This window comes from Sardina pilchardus, chromosome 11, assembly GCF_963854185.1.
Source record: "Sardina pilchardus chromosome 11, fSarPil1.1, whole genome shotgun sequence".
Taxonomy (NCBI): Eukaryota; Metazoa; Chordata; class Actinopteri; order Clupeiformes; family Clupeidae; genus Sardina; species Sardina pilchardus.
The window spans coordinates 14,998,411-15,009,098 of NC_085004.1; the positions used below are offsets into that span (position 1 = coordinate 14,998,411).

Here is a 10,688-nt window from a genome sequence, read left to right on the forward strand (position 1 = left end):
TCAATAGTTTGTTGTGACGAATGTGTCACTCACTTGAGTATTTGTAAGTGAACCAATCAGTTAATGCTATTGGTTCTATGACCATATGCATTTGGATGTAGGATGTGTTGAGTCTCATACTGTAGATGACCAGTTACCTTTGTTTTGAATGTGCCACTACAATATAAGTACTGAGGAACAAAGAAGTCACTGTGGAAAAGCGGAAACAAGCTCGTATTGAACATGGGTAAAAATAAAGGAAGTCTTTCTTAATAATATACTGAAAAAAAAACTAGTAGGTTAATGCATAATGCTCAGTATTCTGAGGTCAAAAACTAGTAGGTTAATGCATAATGCTCAGTATTCTGAGGTCAGTTTCTCCTCAGTGAGAAAGTGTCATCACATCTATGAAGCTCAGGCATTTGGTGTCACAGTCCTGAGAAAGTGCCAGCCAAATTTTTTCTTGAGAAAATAGACAACTTTCGATGAAGCTTTATGTAGTCGTTTAGAAATTGGAAAAAAAAGATGTGTTCTATTTATTGAGGTTATATAAAAAGACAAGAGGAACTTGAAGTTTAACTTTAAGAGGACACAGAAATAGATACAGGAACTGTAAACCCAACATTTTAGCATGTAACAGTTTCAGATGAACCTGCCCATAGTGCTGAGTGCCTGCCCATATATGTACATACCTACACACTGGATACAACAACATTCAACATGTCACATCTGTTCATTTAACCCTCTGGTTCCCCAGACTCAACTTTGACAATGGAGGCCCGTCCCACCCAACACTTTGGGTCCTGCTGGTTTAATCTCAGAGCACCCAGAACCCTCTTCATCATGTACAGTATCTTGCCCCCGATTTCATTGTGAATGACAAAGCTGCGCAAGTCTAGTCTGTGCTAGCAGGCCATAACACATATATGTGGGGAGTATATACAGTACCGTACAGCACTGCACTAGAAAGACTTAAGGAAATGTAACCCTGTCTGTTTGCAAAGAGCATACAAATGCTTTATATAGCACCCATTCAAAAAACAGCCCGTAATATTATGCAAATACTTTCGAGGTGTAAAACAGCATTTCATGTGCACAATGATCATGCAATACTGATGACAACATGTTTTCACTGTGCTGCACTGTACAGTAGGCCTACATAACATAATCTAAAGTAGATCCTTTATAGTCGGTCAGTATAAGAATAAAAAGACAATATCGCCCTCTGGTGGGGAAAATCTGCCAATCATAACCTTACTGTTGCAGTTTGTCACAGGAGTTGGTTAAGAAGCAGCAACACTATTTTTCAAGTGTGTAAAAAGTATTCACATTTTGAGCAATTATCACCATGTTTAAACCTAGCAAGATGACATAGATTCGGGACATGAAATTAATGAAGAGAAGGAAATTATCACAACTTTTGAGACCAAAACAGAGCAGCCTTGGAGAGCATGACTGAAATAAAGGGGAGACCTTTCTTCATCAGTGTTTTATTGAATTAAGCCCACAACACCTCCAGAGGTTGTTTATAATCAGATCAGCAACATAACCAGACAAACCACAAGATCTTGATGTGTGCACCCAAAAATACCAATAAACTCTTCAGTCAATCCTCTTTGTTGCTGAGTCTGTTTACAATCCGACAAAACTCTTTGCACCTATGTCCCCTCCTGGCATTGATGAAATGTTTCTGCTGGAGAGAGAGAGAGAGAGAGAGAGAGAGAGAGAGAGAGAGAGAGAGAGAGAGAGAGAGGAGGAGGAAAGTTTAGCAGATTAGATAACCTCACTGAGTTACCTTACTGAGTCAGAGTTACCATGGAGACAGATGTAGTGATAAGCAGTCACATGTATGACACCTAAATGAGTCCCTCAATATTTGTAAAAATATGTTCATAGTAAATATTGATGTGTGCAATTAATTTAGAATGAATTAATCACAAAACACATACATTCATTGTGTTTTTGTTTTAGCCTACTTGACAGCCCTATCACTCCTAAGACACATCAGAGGCTGGAGAGAGAGATCAGGTTGAACTGTGGTTTACAACCTCCAGATTTCCTGTTTCCTGACTATTAGACACAAACACCCGTTCCGGAAGCAGAGAGACATACACAGACTAAACTTAAACTCAAACACAAAACTCAAAATGGAGAACACAGTGTGTGTGAGTGGATTTCTCCTGCTGATTTTCATCACTGATGTCCACCTCAGTCCAGATCCTGAACTCATCTTTGGATTTGTGGGAGGGGAAGCTGAATTTGATTCCTGGTCTCAGAGGGTGGATGATGACTATGTGCTGTACAGAGTTCTTGGAGATGGAGAAGATCTACTGCTGATCAACTGCTCACAGCCAGAGAGACCACGGCCATACGGCTACAAGGTGAAGTGCTTCAAGTCATCTGATCTCCTTTTTACAATGTACAAACTCAATATATCCCAGAGTGGAGACTACAGGGCCGAAGGCTGGAGAGATGGAAACGTCACAGAACAAAGAAACTTCAGCCTCACCGTCTGTGCAGAAGGTGACAGTAAGGACGAAAGGGTCCTGTATGGCGACAGTGTTGAACTGTGCAAGCTGGATTCCACTGTGGGTCATGGGAGCGGAATACAGTTGTACAGACGTAACTGGATCCAATATGACAATGTCATGACACTGTCTGACTTGACTCTGGTCCTGGACACCAACTCCTCACTGGAGCCACTGGTGGAGGATCTGAAGGGTAGACTCCTGGTGGATCTCAACACCTCTCAGGTCACACTGTCTGAGGTCACATTACGTGACTCTTCTATCCATTGTACAGTATGGAGAGGAGCTCAATGCCAAAGTTATAGTGAAAGGCAGATGATTGAGTATATTAAACATGTCTTTGTGCATGAAGAGGACAACCTGACTCTACCTTGCTCCTCAAATGGATCCACTCCCGGACAGCTCAAACTCAGAACAGATCAGACCATAGAAGTGACGTACATACCAAACGACACCCAATGTACACATGGAGAGTCTATGGAGTGGTTGAGGGGAAATATGGAAATAATTCCTACTTTTGTTCTGAGGGCACCTTCTGCCTTGTGTACAGGGATCCATATGGGGTGCACTCTCCTTTCTACAGAGTGTACGCTCCACTGACAGGCTGTGTGCTGCTGGGGCTGGTCGCTGATCTGGTTCAAGCTGAGGAGCAGAAGAGGAGAGCAGAGCAGAGAGGAGAACCAGAGTGGAGATGAAGACCTCTATGATGAAGTGGAGATGGTTGACCTCCAAGCCTGATCTCAACACTCTCTCCTGTAGCTGTAGGCTACAGCTAAAATATTTAGGGGGCGCTGTGGCGCAACAGGCTACGCGTCCGAGTGCCCATGGGGACCCAGGTTCAAGTCTGACCTGCAGTCATTTCCTGATCTCACCCCATCTCTCTCTTCCTGTCACTCTCCTCGCTGTCCTATGTATACAGGCAAAAAAGCCTCAAAAACATATTTTTATATTTTTTAAATGTCAATTTATAGCAATTCAGCTGTCCTGTGGATATTATATATTGTTTATTATTGTTGTTGCTTCTTTTAGAAAGATGGAGTCTCACAGGGGTTTTTATGGAACCCATCACATCTCATCTTTTGCATTCTAGGCTAAATGTCTCTTTTGTCATTGACTGAAATTTTAAACACAAATAAAGTAAATTGAAAATATTCTAAACTGTGCTGAAGGATGATTGATGATGTTATAATTTAGAATTTAAAATGGTTGAGCAACGTGTGTGTGTGTGTGTGTGTGTGTGTGTGTGTGTGCGTGTGTGTGTGTGTATGTGTGCATATGCAGATAGGTATGAATCCAATTGAAGAGTTCCTCTCTGCCTGGCACTGGAAGGTCTATGACCATTATCCCCAATCAATTTCCCCAGTGGCTTGGACTGCAGGATATTGCATACGGTGTAAATTATATTTTGTGGATTCTTTAAAATTATATTTTGTGTTTCGACTTTGTCTTTGTTTTGATGAGTGTGAATGAACACCAGTACTTGAAGTTTGGATCACTGTTTGTTTACAGAACTATGACAAATGTATGACGGACATAGCCTACCACAGAGAAAGTAAAAGCCAGATGTGTTTTGTATTCATACCATCAGTGTATTCATTGGCACATTGGTGCTTAGTAAATGATGGCTTACGTTCATTGTTTAATACGAAAACACAATTTTTACGAAGGTGTGAAGAGTTAAGCAAGGTGTGTCCGCTTTTGCGCTTTTGGTTTAAGGAGATAGAAGGAGGTAGAAGGAAATTTAAATAGGGAACAAAGGGGACACATGGTACTGTAAATGCATAGAAAGTTCATAGTGAGTGCATATCTATCCAGTGTAAAGCTGCCAAAACATCTGATTTGTAAAAGGTTTGTTTTCAACTACTTTTTCATGTAAACCCCCTCTTTTACAAAGGGTGCAGTGCCGTTCCTGTCTCTCCATGTACTTGCAATAACAAACCACTAGAGGGCTTAATAAGCAAAATATATCACTCTACTACAACATCTGGAAGTGTAACTGCACCCTAAAATATGTTTTTTGAGTTGTTGATTGATTGAAATTACTCATAAGTGGTGAACTACACTATTACCAGGGTTAATATTGTGTTTCCCGAGAAAAGTAACATTTTGCATGATTTTGTATTGGAGATATACATGCCATGGCATTTTGGTTCAAAATGCTGACGTAGTCCTGCACTTCTCTGGCGACTCTACGTCACCGGGTCGTTACAAATTAGGAATGTAACGCCCCAACACCTGCCCTGATTACCTGTGATAAGCCATTTCGGCAGCACTCATTCCCAGATTGACACGAAATCACCATGGTTCGCATGTGCCCCTCCTTTACAAATATCAGAACGTCCCGCCCATCTTGAAAGCCTTTTTCAGAAATGTGAAGTGGGTGGAGTTATGGGGTGCAGTTACACTTTAATAAGTGTCGTGCCATTGTAAATATCACACATGCCCAGCTCAGAATCTCTCATCAGACTCTGTGCCTGTTGTGATGAGCATGTGTGCACCTAATGACGTCAAGACTCCTGATCACAAGTCAGCAAGTTGTGTCATTTCAACAAGGCGATCTGACGACAGTTGAAGTGTAGTCTATACAAGCTAATAGGCTCAAGACCCTGTCCTTGCGGATCTATTCCTGAGTTGAGGTGAGGCAGCAACTGCCACCAACCTGTCATCTCATCCCTGAATGTCGTTTCATCACTGCTGTCAGCATGACGTGGAACTGCACATCCATCAGTGCAATGAATGCACTGTGAAGAAGGGGCCGACCAGACCACTCTCATGCCCAGCTTCAACGATGTGCAGATGGGGTGTCTGTGGAGAGGATGGAGGTCGATTTGATGGGCCTGTTTTGGTGAAATGACCTTTAGGCTATATGACTATGGTCATGGTAATGTATTTTTACTTCTGCTATAGCATACTGTCTTCAACTGGGAACCATTTGAAGTGAAGTGGCCAAAGGCCTAGCATGTTCCTTGATGCCTTCCTTTTAGGCCAGTCAATCTAGCTCAAAAAAGGGCCAAAACTTAAACTAATTGCAATAGTAATGGTTCATACTTTTTATTGATCCTTAAACCCTCCTGCATCACATATTAACAATCTACCCATTTATATTTAGTGGAACATACTTTTATTCAAGGTCAAAGGTAGCAATTTCCAATGCATTTTGCCATTGGGATTTACTACAGATGAAATGGGTAACATTTTAAACTATAGATATCAAATTGAAACTTTCACAGTTGTTTACTCACATTAAGGCAAATATTTTTTGTATTGCAAGTTTTCTGAAATGTGATGTTTAGATATGCAAATGAGACCGGTTTTACCTATAAATATGCAATAATTTGCATATATTTCTAGAAAGCTAAATCTGAACAATAGGTTGTCAGCTTCAAAATAATCGCTGCATTTTGCTTCTATATTGGATACCAAAAGCCTATGCAAAAGGAATATTAGATATTACTTCATATCACCCCAGAAATTAGGAAATCAAGTCAAGTCAAAATCAATGCGTTTCAATGGAAGTACATTATAGAACAAATGATTGTCAATGATATGGTATGATGGAAGTATCTCAATGCATGCCAAGTCACATAAGGAAGATATTGACCTTTAGACAACATATCAAGTGAGTTGGCATGCACTGAGATACTTCCATCATACCATATCATTGACAATCATTTGTTCTATAATGTACTTCCATTGAAACGCATTGATTTTGACTTGACTTGATTTCCTCATTTCTGAGGTAATATGAAGTAATATCTAATATTCCCTTTGCATAGGCTTTTGGTATCCAATAGGCTATAGAAGCAAGATGCAGCAATTATTTTGAAGCTGACTGTACCTATTGTTCAGATTTAGTTTTCTAAAAATATATGCAAATTATGGCATATTTAGGTAAAACTGGTCTCATTTGCATATCTAAACATCACATTTCAGAAAACTTGCAATACAAAAAATATTTGCCTTAATGTGAGTAAACAACTGTGAAAGTTTCAATTTGATATCTATAGTTTCAAATTAAAATCCCAATGGCAAAATGCATTGGAAATTGCTACCTTTGACCTTGAAAAAAAGTATGTTCCACTAAATATAAATGGGTAGGTCCTAGATTTTTTATATGTTAATTAGATATACCTAGGGATCACAAAAAACTTGGAATTTTTACTATTGCAATTAGTTATGGGTCAAACGCTAGATTGACTGGCCTATTTGATCAGAAACAGTTTTCTGAAACTAGGTTATAGGCTAGTTTGTTTTGGACTTGAAAACACTGCATTAAACACTCTGCTGCAGAAATTGCAATAGGGTTTGGACATGAAAATGCATAGGCCTACACTGTAGCCAATAACTGCAGTGCCATAGCCTAACTAAAAGCCTTCTTTTGTTTGTTTGTTTAAGGAAACGGACACCTGCCTTAGGGCACACCACCTGAACCTAAGATAGAGTGTAGGCCTACTAGGCTAGTCCAAAAATGCAGTGGTCTAACACATTAGATATTGAACGCAATGCCACGAATCAAACTTCAAAGAAGCTTTGGTGCAGAAGCCTGAATTAGAGACAGATCATCAAAGGACCTTTGTACCTGATGGTCCATGAGACAACTGCGTAACTAAGCAACGCTGGGAGAACAGGCAAAGATGCTCGTGAAAGAGGCGGGGCGTCGGGCAGCAATGGCTGCTGGGAAACATCATTCTGTCAGTTGTGTCAGTCAGCCACTGCTATCAAAACAGTACGCTAAACCAGTCGCTACCTGACTTCTCGGCGAGAATTAAACAAAGTCATTTGACACGTTACGGGCGGATGTATGTGGAGAGTAGGTGGCTGTGGTAGTTTGTATTGTAGTATCGCCGTTCATGAGGATAAAATCAAAACAGTCGGAAATGTTACCCGGGCCCGTAGCCAGCAGCGGACTCATGCACAAGCGTTGACTACATCCCAGTAAACATGCACTGCAGTGGGTGAGTTGTCGAGAGCCATTCCCTTGTGTGTTTTCAGAGAGCTGTGGTGTTTTTCAACTCTGTCTAAATCAGTTGTAATGCCTTTGATATGCGGTATGCATGTTATGGTAATTGTGCCATACTGGTCTTAATGTACAGGGACGTTAGCTAACTGTTAAAGCTAGCCGGATGAATTACTAGCACATTGGTTGATTCTCATCATTAGCTGTCGCGCTAAAGTTAACTAATGTTAGCTAGCGCCAGCTTTGCGATGTTTAATTTACTTGTGCTCATAGAGTTACGTTTTTAATTACTGTCGTTAATTGTTTTATACGAGTGTACCAGTGATGTAGTTAGAACGTCTCGTTCTATGTCGCCACCGTTAACAAGCTAAACATGGTTTTCCAGCTAAGTGCCAACTACCGTTAGCGGTATGCGGTAAAGCATACAGTACGTCTAGCAAGTTGGTAGGAAAAGGTTGTTTGGCACATCATATCGGTTATATACTAGCATTCACTATAGCTATTTGACATGACATATTAACCATGTACAAGTTCGAAATTTCACTCATACAGTCACATCTAGTTTCTGTTGCACTTACAGTATTTGTAAACTTTTGGTATTTTCATGTGAAAATGTTGTCTCTTTCTCTCCGAGAAGCCAAGTCTCGAATCACCCGTCCACGTTTGACAGTGAGGATGATCAGATTGATGGGGCAGTGCGTAGCTTCAACCATGAACACATGAGGAAAGCTTTCTGCCTCATGAATGACCTGCGCAGGTAGGAGGACTGTACTGTGTGTGTGTGTGTGTGTGTGTGTGTGTGTGTGTGTGTGTGTGTGTGTTCGTGGAGCGCAATTCTGTTCTGTATGATTATGTGCCTGGACTTGTAAGGATATTTAAATATCCTTGTGTTCACATATTTGTTACATGGCACGGCCCTCTCTATCTAAAAACACACAAAACACACATCATCCAGTGTGTCTCGGGAATGCTCGAGAAAAGGAAGCCACTGTCGTTGTATGTAGTAGCCACCTTTGACACCACTGAAGTTACATTGCTATAAGATGCCCTCACTTTGCCAATAAGACATGTTGATAGCGGCTTGCCTTGGTACGTGATGGCATTGTTTTGTTCATCTACAGCAGGAGGCAGCTGTGTGATGTCCTCTTGGTGGCAGGGGAGGTGGAGGTCCCGGCCCACAAGGTGGTGTTAGCTTCCTGCAGTCCTTACTTCTGTGCCATGTTTACAGGTAAGCAGTCATGCTAAGTCAATAAGGGGGAAAGTGAGTCCTATGAAAAAACGTTTTAAGTTACTGATGTTGTGGCTTTCTTAAACTCATGGTTTACATACATACTAATGCAGGCAGTGAGGTTCGCACCACAGATAGATAGAGAGATAGATATACTTAATTCATCCCCAAGGGGAAATTACAGAGTTTCAGCATCAAATCAAACACAACATTCAACATATACAAGCATACATACATACATACTGTACATACAGAAAATTATTTAAAATGTTATTCCTTTCTCCCTACCCAGGGGGGAGTCATTATAAAGTGCTATTGCTATTGCAGTTGGTAAACCATATTGGTATATGGTATGTGTGTGATTATGTTCTTTCTGCTTGTGTGTGTGTGTGTGTGCCCAGGGGACATGAGTGAGAGTAAAGCCCAGCGGGTGGAGATTCGGGATGTGGATGGACTCACTCTCAGCTGCCTAGTGGAGTACATCTACACCGCCGAGGTCCAGGTGTCTGAGGATAACGTGCAGGTGTGCTCCTAGTTTTATATGACTGAGGAAATGGGCTGATGAACCATTGTGTTTGTGTGTGTGTGTGTGTGTGTGTTTGCAACTGTTCATGTGTAGGCACAGAATCATTATGAAATACTGTATACCCAAAAGAGATCGGCTACTGGTAAGAAATCTTTTTAAATTTAATTTTGCTGCTAATTTTTTTATGACGTCATATTCAAAGGCACACAGTTGCCCATGGAGGGGTATGGCTCTCCTTGTTGTGCAGTTGACTGAAAGGATCAATATAAACTGAAGTGAATGGCCTTAAAAAGTGTCTGAGTCTGAAGAGATACTATGATTGGAAACATTCCGTCAGGCTTGGGATAGGCGTTTGCTCTCAGAGCGCTCTGATGTTTGCAGTTTCTTAGTCCCCGAGACCTTTCAGCGGGACAAAATACACACATGCACACACATACACCACTCATTTTGCTTGTGTGTGTGTGTGTGTGTGTGTGTGTGTGTGTGTGTGTGTGTGTGTGTGTGTGTGTGTGTGTGAGTGTGTGAGTGTGTGAGTGTGTGAGTGTGTGAGTGTGTGTGTGTGTGTGTGTGTGTGTGTGTGTTGGTTGCTTGCTGTGAGTCCTGGGGCGGTCCAGGCATGGCTCTTCCTGTCATTCTTCGGACAGGAAGCTGGACCCATGTGAGAGGATTTCCTCCCGTTTTTGCTGCTGTTGCTCTGACTACACACACAACCCAGGGTGCAGGTGGCCTCGCTGTTAAGAGAGTGTGTGTGTGAGTATGTGTATGTGTATGTGTATGTGTGTGATGGATAGAGATAGAGTGAGAGAGAGAGAGAGAGAGAGAGAGAGAGAGAGAGAGAGAGAGAGAGAGAGAGAGAGAGAGAGAGAGAGAGAGAGAGAGAGAGAGAGAGAGAGAGAGAGAGAGAGAGAGAGAGAGAGAGAGAGAGAGAGAGAGAGAGAGAGAGAGAGAGAGAGAGAGAGAGAGAGAGAATGTCTGACCTATATCTGTGTATATGCACCTTTTCTAAAGAGTGTGAGTGTGAGAAAGGGAGAGTTTGGAAGTGTTTGAAGCAGCTAGTGGACCAGCTAGTGAAGGAGCTAGTGAAGCAGCTAGTGAAGCAGCTAGTGAAGGAGCTAGTGAAGCAACTAGTGAAGGAGCTAGTGAAGCAACTAGTGAAGGAGCTAGTGAAGCAGCTAGTGAAGGAGCTAGTGAGGGAGCTTGTGAAGGAGCTAGTGAGGGAGCTTGTGAAGGAGCTAGTGAAGGAGCTAGTGAAGCAGCTAGTGAGGGAGCTTGTGAAGGAGCTAGTGAAGGAGCTAGTGAAGCAGCTAGTGAAAAAGCTAGCTAGTGAGGGAGCTAGTGAAGCAGCTAGTGAAGGCGCTAGTGAAGGAGCTAGTGAAGGAGCTAGTGAAGGAGCTAGTGAAGCAGCTAGTGAGGGAGCTTGTGAAGGAGCTAGTGAAGGAGCTAGTGAAGCAGCTAGTGAAAAAGCTAGCT

The 10,688-nt window shown here is 41.8% G+C and overlaps 1 protein-coding gene across 2 annotated transcripts in view; it reads left to right on the forward strand.

Moving 5' to 3' along the window:
- Nucleotides 1-7,199: 7,199 nt before the first annotated feature.
- Nucleotides 7,200-10,688, forward strand: part of klhl3 (kelch-like family member 3) — a 17,740-nt gene continuing 14,251 nt past the window's right edge. The window contains exons 1-4 of one of the 2 annotated variants that reach the window (XM_062549511.1): nt 7,200-7,462; nt 8,099-8,221; nt 8,586-8,692; nt 9,094-9,215. In XM_062549511.1, coding sequence (XP_062405495.1) covers nt 7,449-7,462; nt 8,099-8,221; nt 8,586-8,692; nt 9,094-9,215 — 366 coding nt within the window. In that variant the 5' untranslated portion in view covers nt 7,200-7,448. The remainder of the gene's footprint in view (nt 7,463-8,098; nt 8,222-8,585; nt 8,693-9,093; nt 9,216-10,688) is intronic. The other variant, XM_062549512.1, reaches the window with a different exon arrangement.